This window comes from Micropterus salmoides, unplaced genomic scaffold (assembly GCF_014851395.1).
Source record: "Micropterus salmoides isolate LMB-PRFRI ecotype aquatic unplaced genomic scaffold, ASM1485139v1 Ms_hic_scaffold_1, whole genome shotgun sequence".
In the NCBI taxonomy this organism is placed as follows: domain Eukaryota; kingdom Metazoa; phylum Chordata; class Actinopteri; order Centrarchiformes; family Centrarchidae; genus Micropterus; species Micropterus salmoides.
In genome coordinates this window covers 42,008,913-42,026,768 of record NW_024040040.1, presented here as the reverse complement: position 1 = coordinate 42,026,768, position 17,856 = coordinate 42,008,913, and the positions used below count along the sequence as shown (strand labels likewise).

At 44.1% G+C, this 17,856-nt stretch overlaps 1 protein-coding gene across 4 annotated transcripts in view; it reads right to left on the bottom strand.

Moving 5' to 3' along the window:
* map3k22 (mitogen-activated protein kinase kinase kinase 22) overlaps positions 1 to 17,856 on the bottom strand; it is a 40,450-nt gene that overhangs the window by 4,071 nt on the left and 18,523 nt on the right. For all 4 annotated transcript variants that reach the window (XM_038728770.1, XM_038728796.1, XM_038728779.1 and 1 more), the window contains exons 6-17: positions 14,167 to 14,266; positions 13,865 to 13,981; positions 13,373 to 13,487; positions 10,080 to 10,213; positions 8,955 to 9,028; positions 7,838 to 7,899; positions 6,222 to 6,293; positions 5,500 to 5,664; positions 3,124 to 3,272; positions 2,864 to 2,995; positions 1,705 to 1,834; positions 242 to 419 (exon numbers count right to left, since the gene is read on the bottom strand). In XM_038728770.1, the coding sequence (XP_038584698.1) occupies positions 242 to 419; positions 1,705 to 1,834; positions 2,864 to 2,995; positions 3,124 to 3,272; positions 5,500 to 5,664; positions 6,222 to 6,293; positions 7,838 to 7,899; positions 8,955 to 9,028; positions 10,080 to 10,213; positions 13,373 to 13,487; positions 13,865 to 13,981; positions 14,167 to 14,266 (1,428 nt within the window). The remainder of the gene's footprint in view (positions 1 to 241; positions 420 to 1,704; positions 1,835 to 2,863; positions 2,996 to 3,123; positions 3,273 to 5,499; positions 5,665 to 6,221; positions 6,294 to 7,837; positions 7,900 to 8,954; positions 9,029 to 10,079; positions 10,214 to 13,372; positions 13,488 to 13,864; positions 13,982 to 14,166; positions 14,267 to 17,856) is intronic.

Sequence of the window (17,856 nt, the reverse complement as noted above, 5' to 3'; positions counted from 1 at the left end):
AATTAACTGTTAATGGTCTTATACTAAATACGGTACACTTAACATGACATATTGTAAATACCACCAACACAACTGTTTTAACAATTTATAGCTTTACCACCCATGTACTGAGGTCACTTTATAGCTTTTTTTTTTTTTTTACTGCCACAGTGTATTTTGTGCTGGTGATATATTTCTGAGCTGCAACCGTATTAATTTACCCTTTGGGCCTCATCACAGTTCCATATGATCTTTTTCTTACCATACATCAGCTTTGCGGCCGTAGCCCTCCCCATTGATGACTTCCGGGCTCATCCAGTAGGGGGTGCCAGTGACGGACTTGATTCCTGTACCAGACATGCAGATGGTCTGGATACGTTTGCTGGCTCCAAAGTCTCCCAGCTTCACATTCCCTGATGAATCTCTCAGGATGTTAGCACCTGGTGGAACAAAACAAAATGAGCTCATAGTTATTCAAAAGTCTCCCAAGGACTGTCAACATCCTTTGAGGGATACGTTGACAGTTTGAAGTTCAATTAATGTAGTCGGCCGTTACAAAGTGCCTGTGCCAGCGCAACCTAAAGGGAAAGGCAAACTTTTACTCTGGCTTGACAGGTGTGATGATGGAACTCTGACAGACTCATTTCTAAAATATCAAAGTACACCTTTTAGCAATCTCTATATAAATACCACACTGACTCAACGCCATACACACTTAAGACTTTTCGCACATTACACAAATCAAAAAATGAAATACTGAATCAGCCATCTGCTCCACGTGGATCAACCCCCAACACCTTCTCTCGACCTTCTTTACTGAATTTCCAACACGTAGCTGTGTCTATCCCATTTCCTTCAGGCGCTCCACTTGTTTGATCAGTGACTAATATGCACCACTCGCCACTCACTCTCCACACCCACTGCAGGATGGAGGGCTGCACAGAAGAGATTGAGAGACTAAAGCTGTGACCTTTACTCTCTTTACGTCTCACATCTTTAACCCGTCTCCACTGGTGCGTTTGTTGTGAGGATGTGAGGCTCTCCAATAAATCATGTTAGCCCCGTTTAAGGCTTCATTTGGCTCCCATTAAATTCACAGAAACTTTATAGTCTAACGTCCCGGCTGCGATGCCATGCTCTATCCAAAAACCGCATGTGCTGACAACTCTTTTGCTGCATACAGAAGAGCTCTTGTGTGGTGAGATGAGCACACACACCGTATATTACACAAGAAGAGCATTTCTAAGTGGAAAATCCCACCCACATATACTCTCATGGAGCCTGCCCATGTCCTGTGAGACCTACTATCTTTTTTTCCCCACCAGACGGTATATTTCCCTCTTCTCGGCCACGGCTGAACGAGGCAGCTACTCCCAAAGCTGTGGGTAGCCAAACTAAAGCCTTTCCATCCGGTGTTGAACATTTTTAGGCTGGCTGATTTCACCGGCATGGAGCCTAACATATCTCAAAGGGGAGTTCAAAATAGCACCTTTTTCATTCCAGGCTCCTACTGTAGACAGTGAATAACCAAATGAGGAAATGTCAACCGAAATAAAATGAATGAATCTGTAGTGTTCTCAGCAACAGCTGCGGCAATATGAACCATAAAGATTTGCTGTTTACACAGACTGTCAGCTAAGTCTGAGTCTCAAGTGTGGGTGTTCACTGGTTATAAATCCAATTAAAATCCTATCCTGACCTTCGCTAGCTCGCCGTTTCAGTTACCTTTGATGTCTCGGTGTACAATCATGTTGCTGTGCAGGTAGGAGACTCCTTGGAGGATCTGCCTGGTGTATCGCCTTGTCACCTTCTCTGTCAGGGCCCCATAGGCTTTTAGCTGGTCCTTTATTGAGCCCTGGAGAGACAGCATTAGAGAATGAGAGAAAAACAAAAAGGCAGTGAGTGAATAAGTGGAGAAATGCATTCAGGATCTTGATATTGACTGTACTGTTAACTAATATTATTGTCACAGCTGTGGTGTATAAGATTATAGAAGATCTGCTTTGGAAAGATGTGTATGATGGATATAAAACAATTGAGTGTCTGAGATGACAATGATTTTATGGAAATTCAGATATTTTGAAAGCAGCCTCTGAGCCAATTTTTAAATACAAAAACCAAGTGTATAAACAAACAATGAACTGAAAGAAATCTGTTATATTTTAAGTCCAAACACCTTCAATGAATTCATTTCCTGTTTTCAGTTCCTCCTGAGGAAATCGCAGAAGGCAAAGATCTTGATCCAGTAACACCTGTGTCGCAGTTTTGGACTTAGGCTTGGAAAACAAAACCTTTCCCTCTTCACTTTCAGCTGTCAATAAGACACCTCAACAGCTCTCTGACTAACACCCCCCCCCCCTCCCCACAGGAGACTTAAGTGTTATCGGTCAGCCACAGCGGTGCCACTCGCACACAAACTTGGCCTTGTCACCTGCCCTCTTTGCCTCTGCCAACAAATCCCAGTGAAACATAAACATTTCCAAGTTCCAGACAATGTGTGACTAAGAAGCTCAACGCCACTCAGGAAAAACAAAATAGCCCTGTAAATATTAAAAGCAGGCGCAGGGACAGGGTCCACAGGCGACAGCAACTCGTTAAGGCGCTCATTCAGTGAGAAAATGATCTCATAAACTGAGCTGTTCTGCTGACATCAACCACTGAGGACACATTTGTTGACAGCTGGTGACATTTCAAAATTGTTTTAGCAGATGTGGTCAGTATGTGTGTTTGATTTGTTCATCTCTACAGACGAAACAACTCAAGACGTCACATTCTCAGACAGTCTCTTGATCAAACTGTAAGGACTATTGCCTTGCTGTTTGCAGTACACGTGACTTATTAAAGTTTAAATATATTCAAATGAAATGCCCCGCAGAATACGCACCCCAGGCATAAACTCCACAAAGATGGTGAGCCTCTTTTGCTCGAGGTCCCGAAGACAGCCATAGTACTGAACAATGCGCTCGTGGCGCAGATTCTTTAGCAGCTGAATCTCACACTCCAGAGCATTCACCTCCTGCAAAAATAAAGTGTTTGAATTAAGAAAAGCATAGAGCAATTCAAACACATAGCATCTTTCATCTTTAATCATAAAATCACTGCCCAAAAATACACGTAGTCCTGACTTATTGTGTTCTCTCTCACCTTGCTGGTATCTTGACAGTCTGGATCAAAGGGCACCTGCTTGGCGGCCAGCTCACGGCCTGTGTCGGCGTCATAACAGAGGTAAACCTCGCCGAATGCCCCGCGCCCCAGGAGCTTTCCTTGTCGCCAGTTGACTGGTGCCCGCGGCGCTGCAGGAACACAACACCAGATGATGAAAACCCACCAGTAATTCATTTTGTTGCTAAGCCCCCAGAGGCAGACAGATCAACTGTGATTTACCGATTTGAGCAAACACTAACACCAAAGCATGCGTCAAAATTCCACCACAAGACCCGACCATAACTCGGCCTGTAACTTCACCAAGACCAGACGTCAAATCCACCGCAGGGTCGTTAAATAATTCCCACCGCAGACCCTCTCCATATGGGGAAACCCCTGATATCTGAGTCAAACCCCGCTCAGCCAACAAAAAGTCGTCAAAACCTGGAGAGAACATCTCAACAACACTCATCTTCACAGGCCCAGACTCTGAGACTTTGTTTTGGAATTAACAGGCTTCTTTGTGGCCGGGTTAGACAGTTTGGTCGTATGTGGGTGAGAAGGGACACCGGAGACTGACATGTCAACCACAGACTGCTGAGATGAACTTTCACTTCATGACAAAGACAACTTCTGGGCAATGCAAACGGTGGACTGGATAAGGACAGATGTGAGCCACGTGACATGGATGATCAGAGGGGAATTCTGCCTGCTGTGATCCATGTACGTTAGTTCTACTCCCTCTTACTACTAAGAATTAAAACATGTTTGACAGCCATAGAGTATTTACTGGAATGAAGATTATCCTTGTTATGTCTCTGTCCATAATGGCATAACACATTTAAACGTCTCGTAACTCCACTGTGTTTAACTTTATGATTCAACAATAAAGTCATTTAAACATTTTCAAGTTTAAGTACTAATACAAAACTGTTTTAATGCCTGACTTCTCTAAATGTTCTATTTTTCACTCTACAAAAAAAAGCCAAAGATTGCAATTGATAATTTTGTCTAGAAACCAGCTTTCATACAGGAACTTTGGATAGATGGATAGTCTTAATTGTTCTAGGAGGGAAATTAGATTTTTTAAAGCCCACGTGTTTTACGTAAAAAACAGAACAGTGGACATATGGTTATATAGTATAAATATTATGAGGTTTACAGCACTAAAGTAAAAAGTACTGAGGTTTAATCCCTTGCCCTACTCTTGACAAGCAGAAGAAAACAAGTCTGAACTTTCTTCAGGAAGAGCCCAGCCCCACCCTCCACCATCATCCTGTGTTACTCCCCAGTCACCACTGTGGACTCCTTCCGCTTCCTGGGCACCATCATCTCCCAGGGCCTCAAGTGGGAGCTGAACATCACCTCCATCATCAAAAAGGCCCAGCAGAGGATGTACTTCCTGCGGCAGCTGAAGAAGTTCAGCCTGCCAAAGACAATGATGGTGCACTTCTACACCGCCATCATTGAGTCCATCCTCACCTCCTCCATCACCATCTGGTACGCTGCTGCCACTGCCAGGGACAAGGGCAGGCTGCAGCGCATCATTCGCTCTGCAGAGAAGGTGATTGGCTGCAGTCTTCCTTCTCTTCTGGACCTGTACTCCTCAAGGACTCTGAGGCGAGCAGGAAAGATTGCAACTGACTCCTCCCACCCCGGCCACAAACTGTTTCAGACTCTCCCCTCTGGCAGGAGGCTGCGGTCCATCAGGACCAAAACTTCTCGCCACAAACAACAACAGTTTCTTCCCGTCTGCAACTAGCCTCATTAACAAGGCCCGGGTCCCCTACTGACACTCCCCCCTTGCAAACGATACAAATGTCTCTGCACATATAAATACCATTTCATCTCGTGTCGGGCACAGACCTGGCGCGTCGCACATATTTGTTGTTGATTGTTGATCTTTGTTGTTGTATATTTTTATGTTGTCAGTTTATATATTTATATGTACACAATATTCTCTTCCGTTGCGTTACTTCTGCACGGCCCAGACCCAGAATAATGATCATGTATATATCTGTAACGTTGTTCTTCCATTCCATATTTATTATATTTCTACATTTATTTATGTTGACTGTATGTTTGTCTACGTGTTGCACCTTTTCACCACAGCAAATTCCTCGTATGTGTAAAACACTACTTGGCAATAAAGCTCCTTCTGATTCTGATTCTGATTCTTCATTCATGTGTGGGTTATCAGTGAGGGTTTATTTGTCTCATTATCCACAGGAACCAGACTGATACAACACCAATCAACAACAAAGGCCCAGGAATTCAATTTATTTAACACTGTTTATATGTCTGGGGAGAAATTACCTTCAGTGCTTCTCTGTCCCGTCATTTAAAAAGTTTTACAATTTTAAGCACACTACTTACACTTGGCTGTGCCGCGCTGGCAGCTTTTGTCAGTGGTGCGGCCCAGCGAGCGCAGGTCGCTGTACTGCAGCGTACTGTCTCCGTTATAACTGCGTGTGCGACTGGAAGGAACCAGCTGAAACAAGTTCTCCTGAGGCATGAAGCTGCGCGGAAGTGTCCTGCGCCCTGAAAACACAAAAAATAGACATATTAATGGCTTTAAACACACAGGCCGCTGCATCTTTTTTTTTTCGTACTGTGAATGATTTTCACACAGGTGTTGTGCGTAAAGGGAGCTCTTGGCCAAGAATTGGGGCCAGCCAGAGCACAGTGCCTCTCGCCACTCTGTCCCACTTCCCCTCAGACAGGAAGTAGGGCGCTGTGTTTTTATACAAGTTCGGGTTCACCGCAGGGAAACGTAAATCACTGCTAGCCAAGGTTAGCCTCTGAGTAAGCAATTACTAGCAGCTGCCTGGAACAGCAAGCCAGCACTTCATGTACCAAATCTCCACAGGGTGCAAAAAACTGCTAAAAACTAATATTTTATCTGGAAATGAAGAGAAGTGATAGAAATGTGAGGAGGAAGCACTGTGAAGAACGAGATTCTCTATCATCCAGCTGAAGTTAAACTGGCAGTGGTGTGTGAATGTGTCCTGTGCTGTCCTGTACACACAGTGACATATCTGTTTAATCTGTGTAATAATGGTGTTGCTGTTATTGCTGTAGCAAAGTTGGTTTCTTACGGTCTCCATAATCCTTGCTGCGATTGGGCAACTGGAACTGGCGAGGGAAAGTCCCTCCTTTCCCATGGCGACCTGAAGAGGGAGCAAAAAGGAAGTTAGAAAGTAAGTGAAGCCTCAACCACCAGCCACACATCACAACTGATTTCTCCTTTTACAGTTACAGCACTCCCCAATTTACAGTTCAGTGTAAGTTCCATGATGGAGATTTAATGTCATTTGTTAGTCAAAAACACAAACATATTCAAGCCCAAATGAGAAGAACAGAGTTTCACATTTCAGCTGATCACATCTGACAGACTGCATTGCTTTTGCTCGTCTCGGCGTGTCAAATCAAAGTGGAGTTAAAAAGCAGCGGAATGGAAGACAGCTTTTCACACGCCGAACAGAGCTGTTGTCGCCTCACTGCAGCAGAGAGAGAAACTGAAAACACCTCATGTGTGCTAGCTTAGCCTTAGCTCTGAACCCAGAGGAGCAGTAACTAAAGGCAGGTGGGGAGTGCTGCTGACGCAGGCGAGCCGCTCACTCACACACACGCACGCACACACACACGCACGCACGCCCACGCACACACACACACGGAGTGCAGTACTTGCAATTGAAAGCAGCTGTCCTGTCAGATGACTGCCTCCCCTCGCGCTGTTTTTGTGGCCGTATCCCATGGAGACGGGAGTTATTTTTTGTGTTTGGCAACGTGGGATGGAGAGGAAAAATCTACTCACAGGGAATGGTAAACAAATACTGTAGCCCTCAGCAGGAAGGGCCAAAGAGCTTTACATCTGGGAGGGGAGAGTGTGTGTATGTGTGCATGCAGGCACGTGCATGCATGCATGCCCAGCTATATGAAGCTCTCATACTCTTAGTCTGTGTACACAATGAGCAGCAGAGCCTTTTTCATTTACTGGAGGCGTTGCAGGAGAATGACCAGATTGGGAGAGCTGCTGAGGTTCCTCTGTTCAGGAGGATTAGTGTGGCGCTATCTGTCATCCTGCTCTATTTGATCTACATTCTGAAGGAAGAGGGACAGACAGGGAGCCGAGGGACAAGGAGTAGGCGAGGGGGGGGTGTTACATCAAGAGGCGCGGGGACAGAGAAGGGAAGTGATCATGAAAAGACAGGAGAGCAGCAATGTCTATTAGGAACTGGAGTTTGGGAAAAAAAGGCAGACGAAGAGGGGAGATGGGACAAAGAGTGACAAAAAGGAAAAGGAGATGGACAAAGAGGACTAGAGTGCGTGGAAGACAAAGCAAGAAGAGCTACGATTCAACTCCTGAGACACAAGAAATTCTACCAAGATATTAAACATCTTCACAAAAACCCATTCTTAATTTGAAGTATTTACTCCCCGTAAAAACCACCATCTCCCTCCTCATTAGGAACCTCAAGAGGGCATTTGCAACGTGGGAAACATTTTAGGTAATCAGGGAGCTACACGAACAAAGCTTTAGTTCTCTTTCTGTGAAACTTGATTGTGTGGACATAATTACCACAGAACCGATAAAAAAAGAACAGACTTTCCAATAATGAACAAGCTTTTTGCCCCTCTCTTTATCTTTCTGTAGTGTCTGAGTTAAAAAGACTCAGTCCTTTAGAAGTGCTGCAGATTTCGACTCTCTTACCTTTGTAGTCATAGTTGAGGTTCAGGTAATTATTGTCACGGTTGCTCTGCGAGAAAGGCGGACTGAAATGACAAGAGAACAGGGGGAAAAAGTTGAAAAGGGGTTTTGCTAGTTCAGTCAGTAAATTCCCCTTATCTTCAAAAAGAGTCTGGCTACAGCCGCTGGCCTGAAACCTCAGGAAAGCCTCAACTGTAGAAGCAGCGCAAAATGACTTTGCATTCAAACCAATGTGCTTTCCGTCACAATTGATTTTAAACAACACTGTGCTGAATTAGAAAAGATAAGCTCCGCTGCATCAACAATAGGAAAGTGAAGTGAAGTTTGTGGTGCTAAATTGTTGAACTTTCTTTCTCATTAAATTTGTCAATGTACATCCATCAAGGCCCCCCCTGACCGCCCGACAGAGAGTGACGTCTCTGTTGACCGCAGGGCGGCGCAGGGCCACGAGACCCTGGATAAGGGGCACGCATGCCCGCTCGCAGGGAAAAGTTCCATGCACATTTCCTGCCATTGTTCTGCAGCCTGGAGCCCTGATAAGCCTCGTGCAGGTAGAGCTGTTTCCGTCCTACGCTCTCGCTCAACCTCACTCTTGCTCACTTTTCTTTTCCCTTTGATTCACACTCAGCACCCCCACCCCCCATCCCCCACCCAAAAACTCTTCACTCTCACTCTTTCAACACTTTTCATTTTCTGGCTCAGCTTTTCCTCTCATCCGGCATGTTCTTGCTCTTACTCTTTTACATCTCCCATTTATTCCCTGTTTCTCTCTCTCTCTCTCTCCCATGATGATAACGGAGGATTTCAGGCGTCCAGATAAGAGTTTTGTCGCCACGGCAACAGCAAAGTGACCTGATTCCTTTTCCACATAGGCAGCACGGGCAGGGTCAGGGAGCTCTGCTGGCCTTTAACATTATTTACAAATGTTAACTTCTGGTTGCTTCTGTGCGTGTTTGCAACATCCAAGATCACATCCAAGTGTGTTAACAGGCACCAACACCGGGACGCAAACCAAGTCTTATGTCTGCAAATAATACTGGTCCGCAATATGAATGTGCACATCATAAACATAAATCCACAGAGGTGTGGTTCATAAATCACACACTCAATGAAGACTCACCTGTCCAGTGCTTGATCTATTGATTGACAGCTGCTCGACAGTGAGTTGTCTGCGCTCCCAAAGGGATCCAGCATCTGACAGGTATAATAACACAGGGGAATCGAGGGTCACAGAAGATGCAATCACGGGGGAGAGAACATAAAGCAGTGCAGATTTGTGTTTATAACTGCAGCTCGATGTATGAATGTGAAGGGACACGAGTACTGCAAGTCTGCGACAGGTCTATTCAAAAGCTGAATATAAAACAGCTACATTAAACTACGCAGCAACTTACATTACAGCTACTACCAGGACTACTATTACTAATAATGTACAGTACTTCATCTCCATGGAGAGTGAAAGAGTAAAAACTAACAAATGTAATACAATCTGAGCATCTCTATATACAGTATGTAATGCACAATCAGCCCTGTGTTAAAGGAACTGACACAACAGCCAAGGAATTCTGTTACTACGAATCACTATCTTCCAAGACCCACCATACTGGGAGCATCCTGTTTTCAAGAAAGATCATTTATCATATATTTTTTAGGACAAATTGCCCAATTTGTTCTGCTATACATACTAATAAATGACAGGAAACAATATTTTAATACAATCTAGGTTGAAAAACAGTAAACTTGTTGCTTAAAACTACCTGACAGTGAAACACTCCAAATGTATTTAAAAATCAACAAATATTTTATGTTTTTGTTTTATTTAGTAAGCAGCCATGACAAGCATAACTCTCTTGAGATTTCCCAGTTAAAAATAATGAACATAGTCCCTACAAAGCAGAGAGGTATTCCCTCAAATGAGCTCGACAGAGGCAAAGAAGTCCAACCTGTGTTGTGTTAAAATCATTAAACACACACCTGAGCACATCAGGTCACTAGCTAACTATCTTTAAGAAGAGCCAAATTAGAAAGTTATGAAGAAGAATTCAGTACTGCGCACTAAGTTGGACTATTTAAGTCATAGCATGTTCCTACAGCCACCCAGTGTGAGTAGAAACAAGTTTCTGTTTAGTATATAAAGTAAGAACACTGAAACATTTAAAACCACGACTCCGGGTGTTTATCCAGAACCGGGTATAACAATTTAATTGTCTTGATTCCATCCTTTTCCTTCTGGGCAGGGTCTTACATTCTGGTCGTGGGTCTCGGGGATGAACTCCCCTTCACTATGGATGCTGGTGTAGGAGCCCTGGCGTGCAATCTGCTGCTGCTCCTCGGGGACGCTGCCAGGAGGCGGGGACGTCCGACCTGTGTGCAGGGAACCTGGGACAGTGGGAGTTTGATATGTTGGAGTGAGGGAAAGAACAGGGAGCAAGCAGCAAGTAAGAGAGGAGAATGAAGGAGGAATGAAGTGCAAAGAAGGAGGAGAAGTGTAAAATCAGAGAACAAAAGAAGAAATTGAGTGGTGAGGGCAAGAAGGAATGGGTGCAGCACAAGGGGAAGATGATGAAGAGATGAAAACGAGGGGGCAGGGGGGAGAAAACGGCGTCACAGTGTTATTCATGGGTACAAGTTCAACAGTGCCAGGACTATGAGAAATTGTTTACTAAACCACACCGCTGCCACCTCTAACCTCAATTACTGTGACAAACGCTCCCCCGGCTGAGCTGCAGCAGAGACTGAGCGCTTGTCCTTGACACAGTAAGAAGACCTACTGAAAGTTGCTGGCTGAGCTGACAGGGATACTGAAAAAGTGCACTGAGGCGAATAGGTGCCAAGATGAGTAGGAACAGTCAAAATATCAGGGTAAACAGTCTAGCTTTTGACTGAATTCTAAAATTACAACTCCTATTTCTTCCCAGTTCAGTTTCTTCCTGCCCTTTTCCCTCTCTCCAGGCTCTCCTCTCCCTCTGCTGCAATACGTCATTGAGGTACCCGGGCTCACATCACATCCTCACTCAACCATCCACTGTGAATGCTCTCCTGTCACCTCTCATCTGCCACCACTCCCTCCACTGCTATTCCTCAGCCGCTCTGACTTGTGGCTGCCGGGGGAATTGAGAGAGCGCAGGTAATTCTATACAATTTATATGACTGGGGACGATGACAGCGCTGATGTTATTGGGGCTACGTGAGAGACATTGGCGCTGACAGCGATCATAAAGCGTTTTTCAGCTGCCATGCAAAAATGCAAATGCGACACTGGAGCGAGCGCTGGCCGTTTCTGCGTGTGCCTGAGGTGTCTGAGATATGACTGAAACGCTGACCTTTCTAAATAGAAAAAGATTCAGACACGGGAGACGGGGGGAGAGCTCAGTATTTCACAGAGCACATAAACCTTCACGCTGTGTTATCAAACAAGCCAGGAGGGACAACAGAACTGGAGCGTACCGTGTTATCTAGCTGTGGTGTGTGACATGACAAGAAAAGGACCTTAAAGAAATAGCTTGACATTTCTGGCTTATTTGCTTTCTTGTCAAGAGTTAGATGTGAACATTGATACCACTCATATCTGTTAAATAATCCTTTAAATGTAACGCTACAGCCAGAAGCTAATTAGCTAAGCCAGCTAGCTACGCTAACCATGTGGAAGCAGGGGGAAACATCTATCCCGGCTATATTCTAAGGTAGAAGGAAATTGACAGCACTAATTAACAGATTGTATTTTGTTTATTTAATATGTTCAGAAACTAAAGTGTACAAACTCCAAGTTGATATTTTCCTCAACCTCATGGTGACGACATGACTCCACAAAGTCAGTGAACCTGAGTCAAGCTCATTAACCCTGTAAAACCAAACCTCAAACAACATTTGGCTGGATTAACAAACGCGATATACTGTCAAGTGTTAATTAGTGAGCTTTAGGGGTGTTGGTGGGCATATTTTGTTACCGTTGGTCCGAGCCAGGATATTAGTCTTTATGCTAGCAAAGCTAACTGTCTGGTAGCTGTAGCTTCATAGCTAGTGTTGCCAACTTTGTCACTATGAAATAAGGGACAAAAGGTGGCCTGTTGCAGCAGTGCGGGTATGGTTTTGTGTGAATATACAGTGTATTGTTTTAAGCAATTTTTTCATAATGATGGCTAATCTCTTAATTAAATATTTGCTATATAATAGCTTATTTACAGCAGGTACCTTTAAAACAGTCCCTTAATTAAACCACTACCTGTTACCTTCACTATTACTCTAAGTCTAACACAAAAACCTTGTGACTCTTGCACTGTAGGTTACAAAACGTTATCCCCTTCATGTACATATGACAAACTAAAGAGAACATAGCTACTTGTGATGTGTTTTATGTCCAGTTCATGCTTTTTCAGGCAGTTCAGAACTTGATGAACACATTTGCAGTTTCATCACTATCTTCATAAAAGTCAAGTAACGTGCAAAGCACTCCATCAGACACAGAAAAATATCTCACACACTGGAAACATTTTTCTGTTTCCCTTGTTTGAGGCGTCAGTGGCAACAGAGTAACACAGGCTCACCTTTAGTCGGGGACTGATCATTCACGATATCCCGCACAGTCTTTGTTCATAAAACATTCATTTTGCTCATCTCGTTCTTACCAAATGCATCTTCTTCACAACATTGTAGTCATGAAACAACGTGCCGTTTAGCTTAACAAGACACTCGGTGCGGTTGAGTCCATGTTTGACAGGTGATACAGTACGAGGCTTCACTTGCCGCTATTTTCTCAATTTCCACATTAGCTGCATTTAAAGTTACTTAACGTATACTGAGGCGCGTGTGGGGAGGCCGTAATTGGATGATGACAGGTGTCGGTGACCAATGTCACGTGTTGTGATCAGCACTGCTGCTGTTGCTGTTGTATCAGTCAGTGGTTAGATCAGTGTAGTAGTAAAAAAACGGGACAAGAGAGGTCACATATGGGACAAATCAGTTAGGCCTAATATAAGGGACATCCCGGCTAATACGGGACAGTTGGCAACGCTATTCATAGCTAACGGACAGATACGAGAGTGTTAAAGATCTTCTCATGTAACTCTCTGCAAAAGTGAATAAGGATCACTTATAACATAACATCTTCAAAGTCAAAGCACTAACTAATCAAGGTGAAGATGCTGGCAGAGAGCTGCTTGATATGAGAGCAGACTCTTGTCTTTGCTTTGGCCTGACATCTCTCTGGCTGTTTAAGTTGTCACTTTCACCTCCAATTTGCATTTTCCCACAAGCATATACCCCATCTTTCCATTAACATTCCAGTGACTGTGGCATCACTCTGTGTTGTAAATTGTGACTGACAAGCCACAATTGAGGCCTTACCAGGTGGACGAGAAATCCTGGCATCAGCAGGATTTGGTAGCAACTCTCTCCTTTTTGCTTTTCTGCCTCCTCTCAGACGTAACGCTTGTGAGGAATTACTACTTAACAACTCCTGATAGAGCTGTAATGGCATTCTGATTGGTCCAATAGCCAATGACTTAGCATTTCTGTGTGTGTTTCTACGTGTCGTCTCACCTGTTGAGTGTTTGCGCACCCTGTCCGAGCCCTTGAGCAGGGAGCCCTTCAGATCTCCCAGTGACCGCGATGACCTCATCTCGCTCTGTTTGTCCCTGCTGTTCACCTGTAGGTACTGCAATGAGACAACATAGAAAGTAGGAAGTGTAGAAAAAGAGAACAGGATCAGAAAAGACAGCGTTACATCATTGTCCAGTTACATAATCTTCTCAGTGGGGGAAGTTTGTTTCCTCTAAGTTAGAGAACAGCAGCATTGATGCAGTCGGTGCAGTTTAAAAGGTAACATGGTTTCCCAACACAGTTGTTATGGTTAACACATTGATGAATCTCTGTATGACGGTATGGCTTCCTGTATATTGTGTTGAAATGCTGCTGTGTAAATAATGCAGATTGCATTAAAATCAGAAGACACGGAAGAAGATTTTTTCTTTTTAAGTCTCTCCAATGACCAACTTCATGTCTTCAAGGAGTGCACGGTGTTAGGAAACTCACATGGTTGTTCTTGGGTGTCTTGAGCAGTATCCTGAGCAGCCCGTTGATCCCTGAGCTGCAGCCCAACGTCAGCACGGCTTGATCCAGGTCCTCCTGGGTCTTCAGGGGCAGGAGCAACTGAAAGGACAAGAAATTAATTAATTCCCCATTGTTCCATAATAATGCCACGGTAAAGCATCAATATATGCAAGACGCACTGTAGATGTTGTTTTTTTCAGTTCTTGAGATACTGACAGCCGAATACATGGTTTAATGCACCTTAGAAAATACACAAATGCTGCATCCACTAATTGTTCTTGTACCTCTTTCTCCATGAAGAACATATCCATCTGCTGGCCGAAGGCCTCTGTCACTTTCTGCAGCAGCTCCTTAATCTTAAGCGGCCTCTGGAACGGGATGATTCTGGGAAGCAGAGGACGGCAGCGGGGTCAGAGGTCGGAGATAGACGCTAGTGTTGTGTCTAGCTTTATAAGAGCCGACTCTGAAAACCCAGCCTGAGAGTGATGATTTTGGCTGATTAGCAGCTGACTGGCAGCCACACCTGCTTATAGTTCACAAGTTTATTACAGTGTTTTTAACATTCAAATGGAGTTATAGATGCATTCCCTTTGTAGATCTACTGGCTTTCTTACATATATGTGGACTGGATGACCATGAAAGAAAGACAATGTATGACAACTAGAGAAAAAATTGGACAGGTCAGCTGGGTCAAGGAGAGGAGTGAGCTGATGCTAAAGGGGCATTAATCAATGCAATGAAAACATACAGTGGCAGAGAAACCCCCCCCGGTGTATACCGGTATGGATGTCTTATCTACTGTACGCCTACGTGTATCTCTGTCTGTCTGAGTCTGAGCTTATCAGCGACTGTTTGTAATGACTGTGTATATGGATGCGTGTGTGTTGGTAAAACTCGACATGCATGAGTGTGCTTCCCAATCAGTGTGTGCATCGGCCACTGTTTCAACACCACTGGGCCTCTCCACTAAGCCAGCACAAAGGCAGATGGGAAACTTCCTGAGAGGAAAGGGGGAAAAAATCTGGAGCGGCAGCAAAAGCAGCAGGATGTGTGTCTTTCCCTCCTCTTTTAAAGAGTCACAGAGAGAGAGATACAGCGATGCAGAGATATTTACAGACAGTGAGAGAGAAAATAAAGGAGACAGCCTGACAAAATAAAAGGAAAGAAAGAGGGAGATTCTCTTCTGCATTTCTTCTCCTCTCTCTTCTATCTATCTGACCTCACTCTCTGCTTTTGAACACTCCGCAGCCCACTATCTCTTTATAGTATCCTGATAAAAGGACTTTCATCCAATCATTTCCTCATCAGAGGCCAAAGCTCTGCCTATCTTAATGACTGCTCATTGGTTCCCTCATTTGTGGAGAGGATTCTGGGAACAGGGAGTCTTGCAGATCAGAGGCGAGCAGCAACACAACTAAACACTCTCCATCTCTGTTTATACTCGGCGATGATGTGTCTGATAAAGAACTGGAGGAGTGTGTGTGTGTGGTGGTGGTGGTAATGGTGGTGGTGGTAATGGTGGGGGGTTGGGGGGGGTTACGAGGATGCTGCTCCAAAAGATATGGCTTTCCTTCCTCTGTGCAAGCATGTGGACACACAGATTTGCAGAGTAAAAAGAATGCTTTCACACATGCCAGCAGACTCTCTCTTTCTCTTTCCCTTTCTCTCATGGACACCATAATGATCACATACACACAGAACAAGAAAAAAAAAAATAAAGGTCTGGCTCTGTTCCTTCACTCTCTGGCAGGTGACCCTGAGGCAGAGTCAGGGGTAAGAGAGAGAGACACAGCTCCTATTTCCTGCCCCAAACGTTCAGCACTTGCCAATGAAAAGAGAGACCGTCCAATTAGATTCTATTGTGGGCAGACAACACTGTTATCCTGACTCAGGGACTCCTAATACCTTAAGTGCTGTGGACGCTGCTCTGATATAACATGTAATTCACACAAGTGCTTCAACATGGTTTATGATTTTGATAAAAAGCCAACAAGATATTGTCGCTGTGGTCTCAAGAATGAAAGGAAGTGTAGTTCAGTTTCCTTTTACTAGGTTTTTATGGGATTTGTATTGTACTGCTTGTGTTTTTTTTGTATGTGTTTTCTTACTGAGCTGAGTTACTGAGGCCCACCTATAGACAGAAGTGCTAACTAGCTTAGACTATACATGCTATATTATGATACTATTGCGATACTATGTCTTGTGACTACGACTATAAACATTAAACCTGCATTAACAGATTATTTGACCATGTGCGGGAAGTGGAAACAAGTTTTAAACACAACCCTGACATATTATCACATTTTAAGTTGATATGGCTAACTTGCTAGCAAGAAAACTGCACCATTAATGGATACAAAGCAACACTGGCATTTATTTGGAGTCCTGTTTCTGTCCTACCAGATGAATGGAAGTTCAATATTCACTTTCCTTCTAGCTCTGTTTTTGTTCTCCACCGTTTTGTGAGAAAAATATCTGCCTCTTTAGCTGCCAAATGCTCTACTAGGTTCACCGGCTAATCGCTAACTTTGTTTGTTGGCCATTTGTTGCTGGGGAGGAGCTAAACAGCTTGCAAGTGTGTAGAAACAGTAAAGTTACAGGCCAGTAAAAAAACCATTAGCTAGTAGCTGATAGCTTGGGGGGAAACACATGCACATAATAGGCATTATTACTATTCCATTTTGATTAAAGCAGCTTTAAATAAAGAAATATGTCAGTCACACTAATGCTACATTGTGATATTACCTTACCGATTGAGATAAGATTTCAAAAACTGGCCCTAAATCAAAATGAAAGCAGTCAGAGCTCGGACTAGCATAACTAAAAACATGACAAGAAAAGACAGGGGAGAAAGACAGAGTGTGAATTCAAAGAGTAAATGAAAAAAAATACAGGAAAAAAAGAATTGCTTTTGAGATCAGTGAGTCCAGAGTGAGCTGTTCTACGAGAGCAGTGCGGTGTGTGTGGAGCTCGTGAGAAAGAGAAGATGACTACGAGACGGACAAACAGAGGGAGGCAGAAAGGCAGAGAGACAGGAACATGAAAACTCATCTCTTCCTCAGCAGAAGCCAATTAGGGTTGTGAAAAAGCGGAGAGGCCCAACGTGAGGCAGTATTCTGCTGGAGGAGCGTGCCGTTTCTCTTCTCTTTCTCACTCCTGTGAGCCTGTGGCTTTCTAATCAAAGCCTCGCTGAACCAATGCCTGTTCCCCTGGTCTATATTCTGATTATTCTAGTGGGTTCTGGTCAGTCTCCCTCTGATGTTTTTTAGGCTGTAACAGCAAACTCTTTGTCATTCCCCCCACCCCCAAGGAGTTATTTTGAGTTCAGACTCCCTGCTGGTTGTTAAACAAGGGTTTCATGGGGACAAAGTATGTCTGTGAACTTGGACCTCTCCCAGGATGCAATGCTTAAGGCCAGACAAGGACCTGAGAGACTCACACAGCATCCATACATGGAGCGATGGAGCTGCAATCCCAAATAAAGCCTCTCCTGATCAAAAGATCTGCTATTTATTGGGTGTCTTAGCTTTCAAAGTGTTCCGCTGTGGTAAACAAACTACAAGGCACCTTGGTGGAAAAACTCCGGACACAGTTAGTGTCATGCTTTGCCTCTTGAGTAACTCTGTGGCTGGTGGTGTGAGGGAGGACAGATGGCTGCAGGGTGAAGGATGAGGAAGACAGCGGGAAAGCACAAGAAAACACAGAAGATGAAGTATTAATTTGGGGTGTGCCTGGGAGACTGGACACTGAACTGAAACACTTGGCACACTCTTGTTTTTTTCGCTCACTCCCACTCTCTGGCCCTCTCTCTCATTTTTCCCCTTTCTCAAACGGCCCGTCCGAGTCTGTGGTTAAAAGTCAAAGTAAGAATGTTCCCTCTCTTTATGCTACTCTGGCATGTAACTCTGATTTCCCATAGACACAGAATCCCAGGCATGGCAAGGCATGACAAAAAAGATCCGAACTGAAGAGTT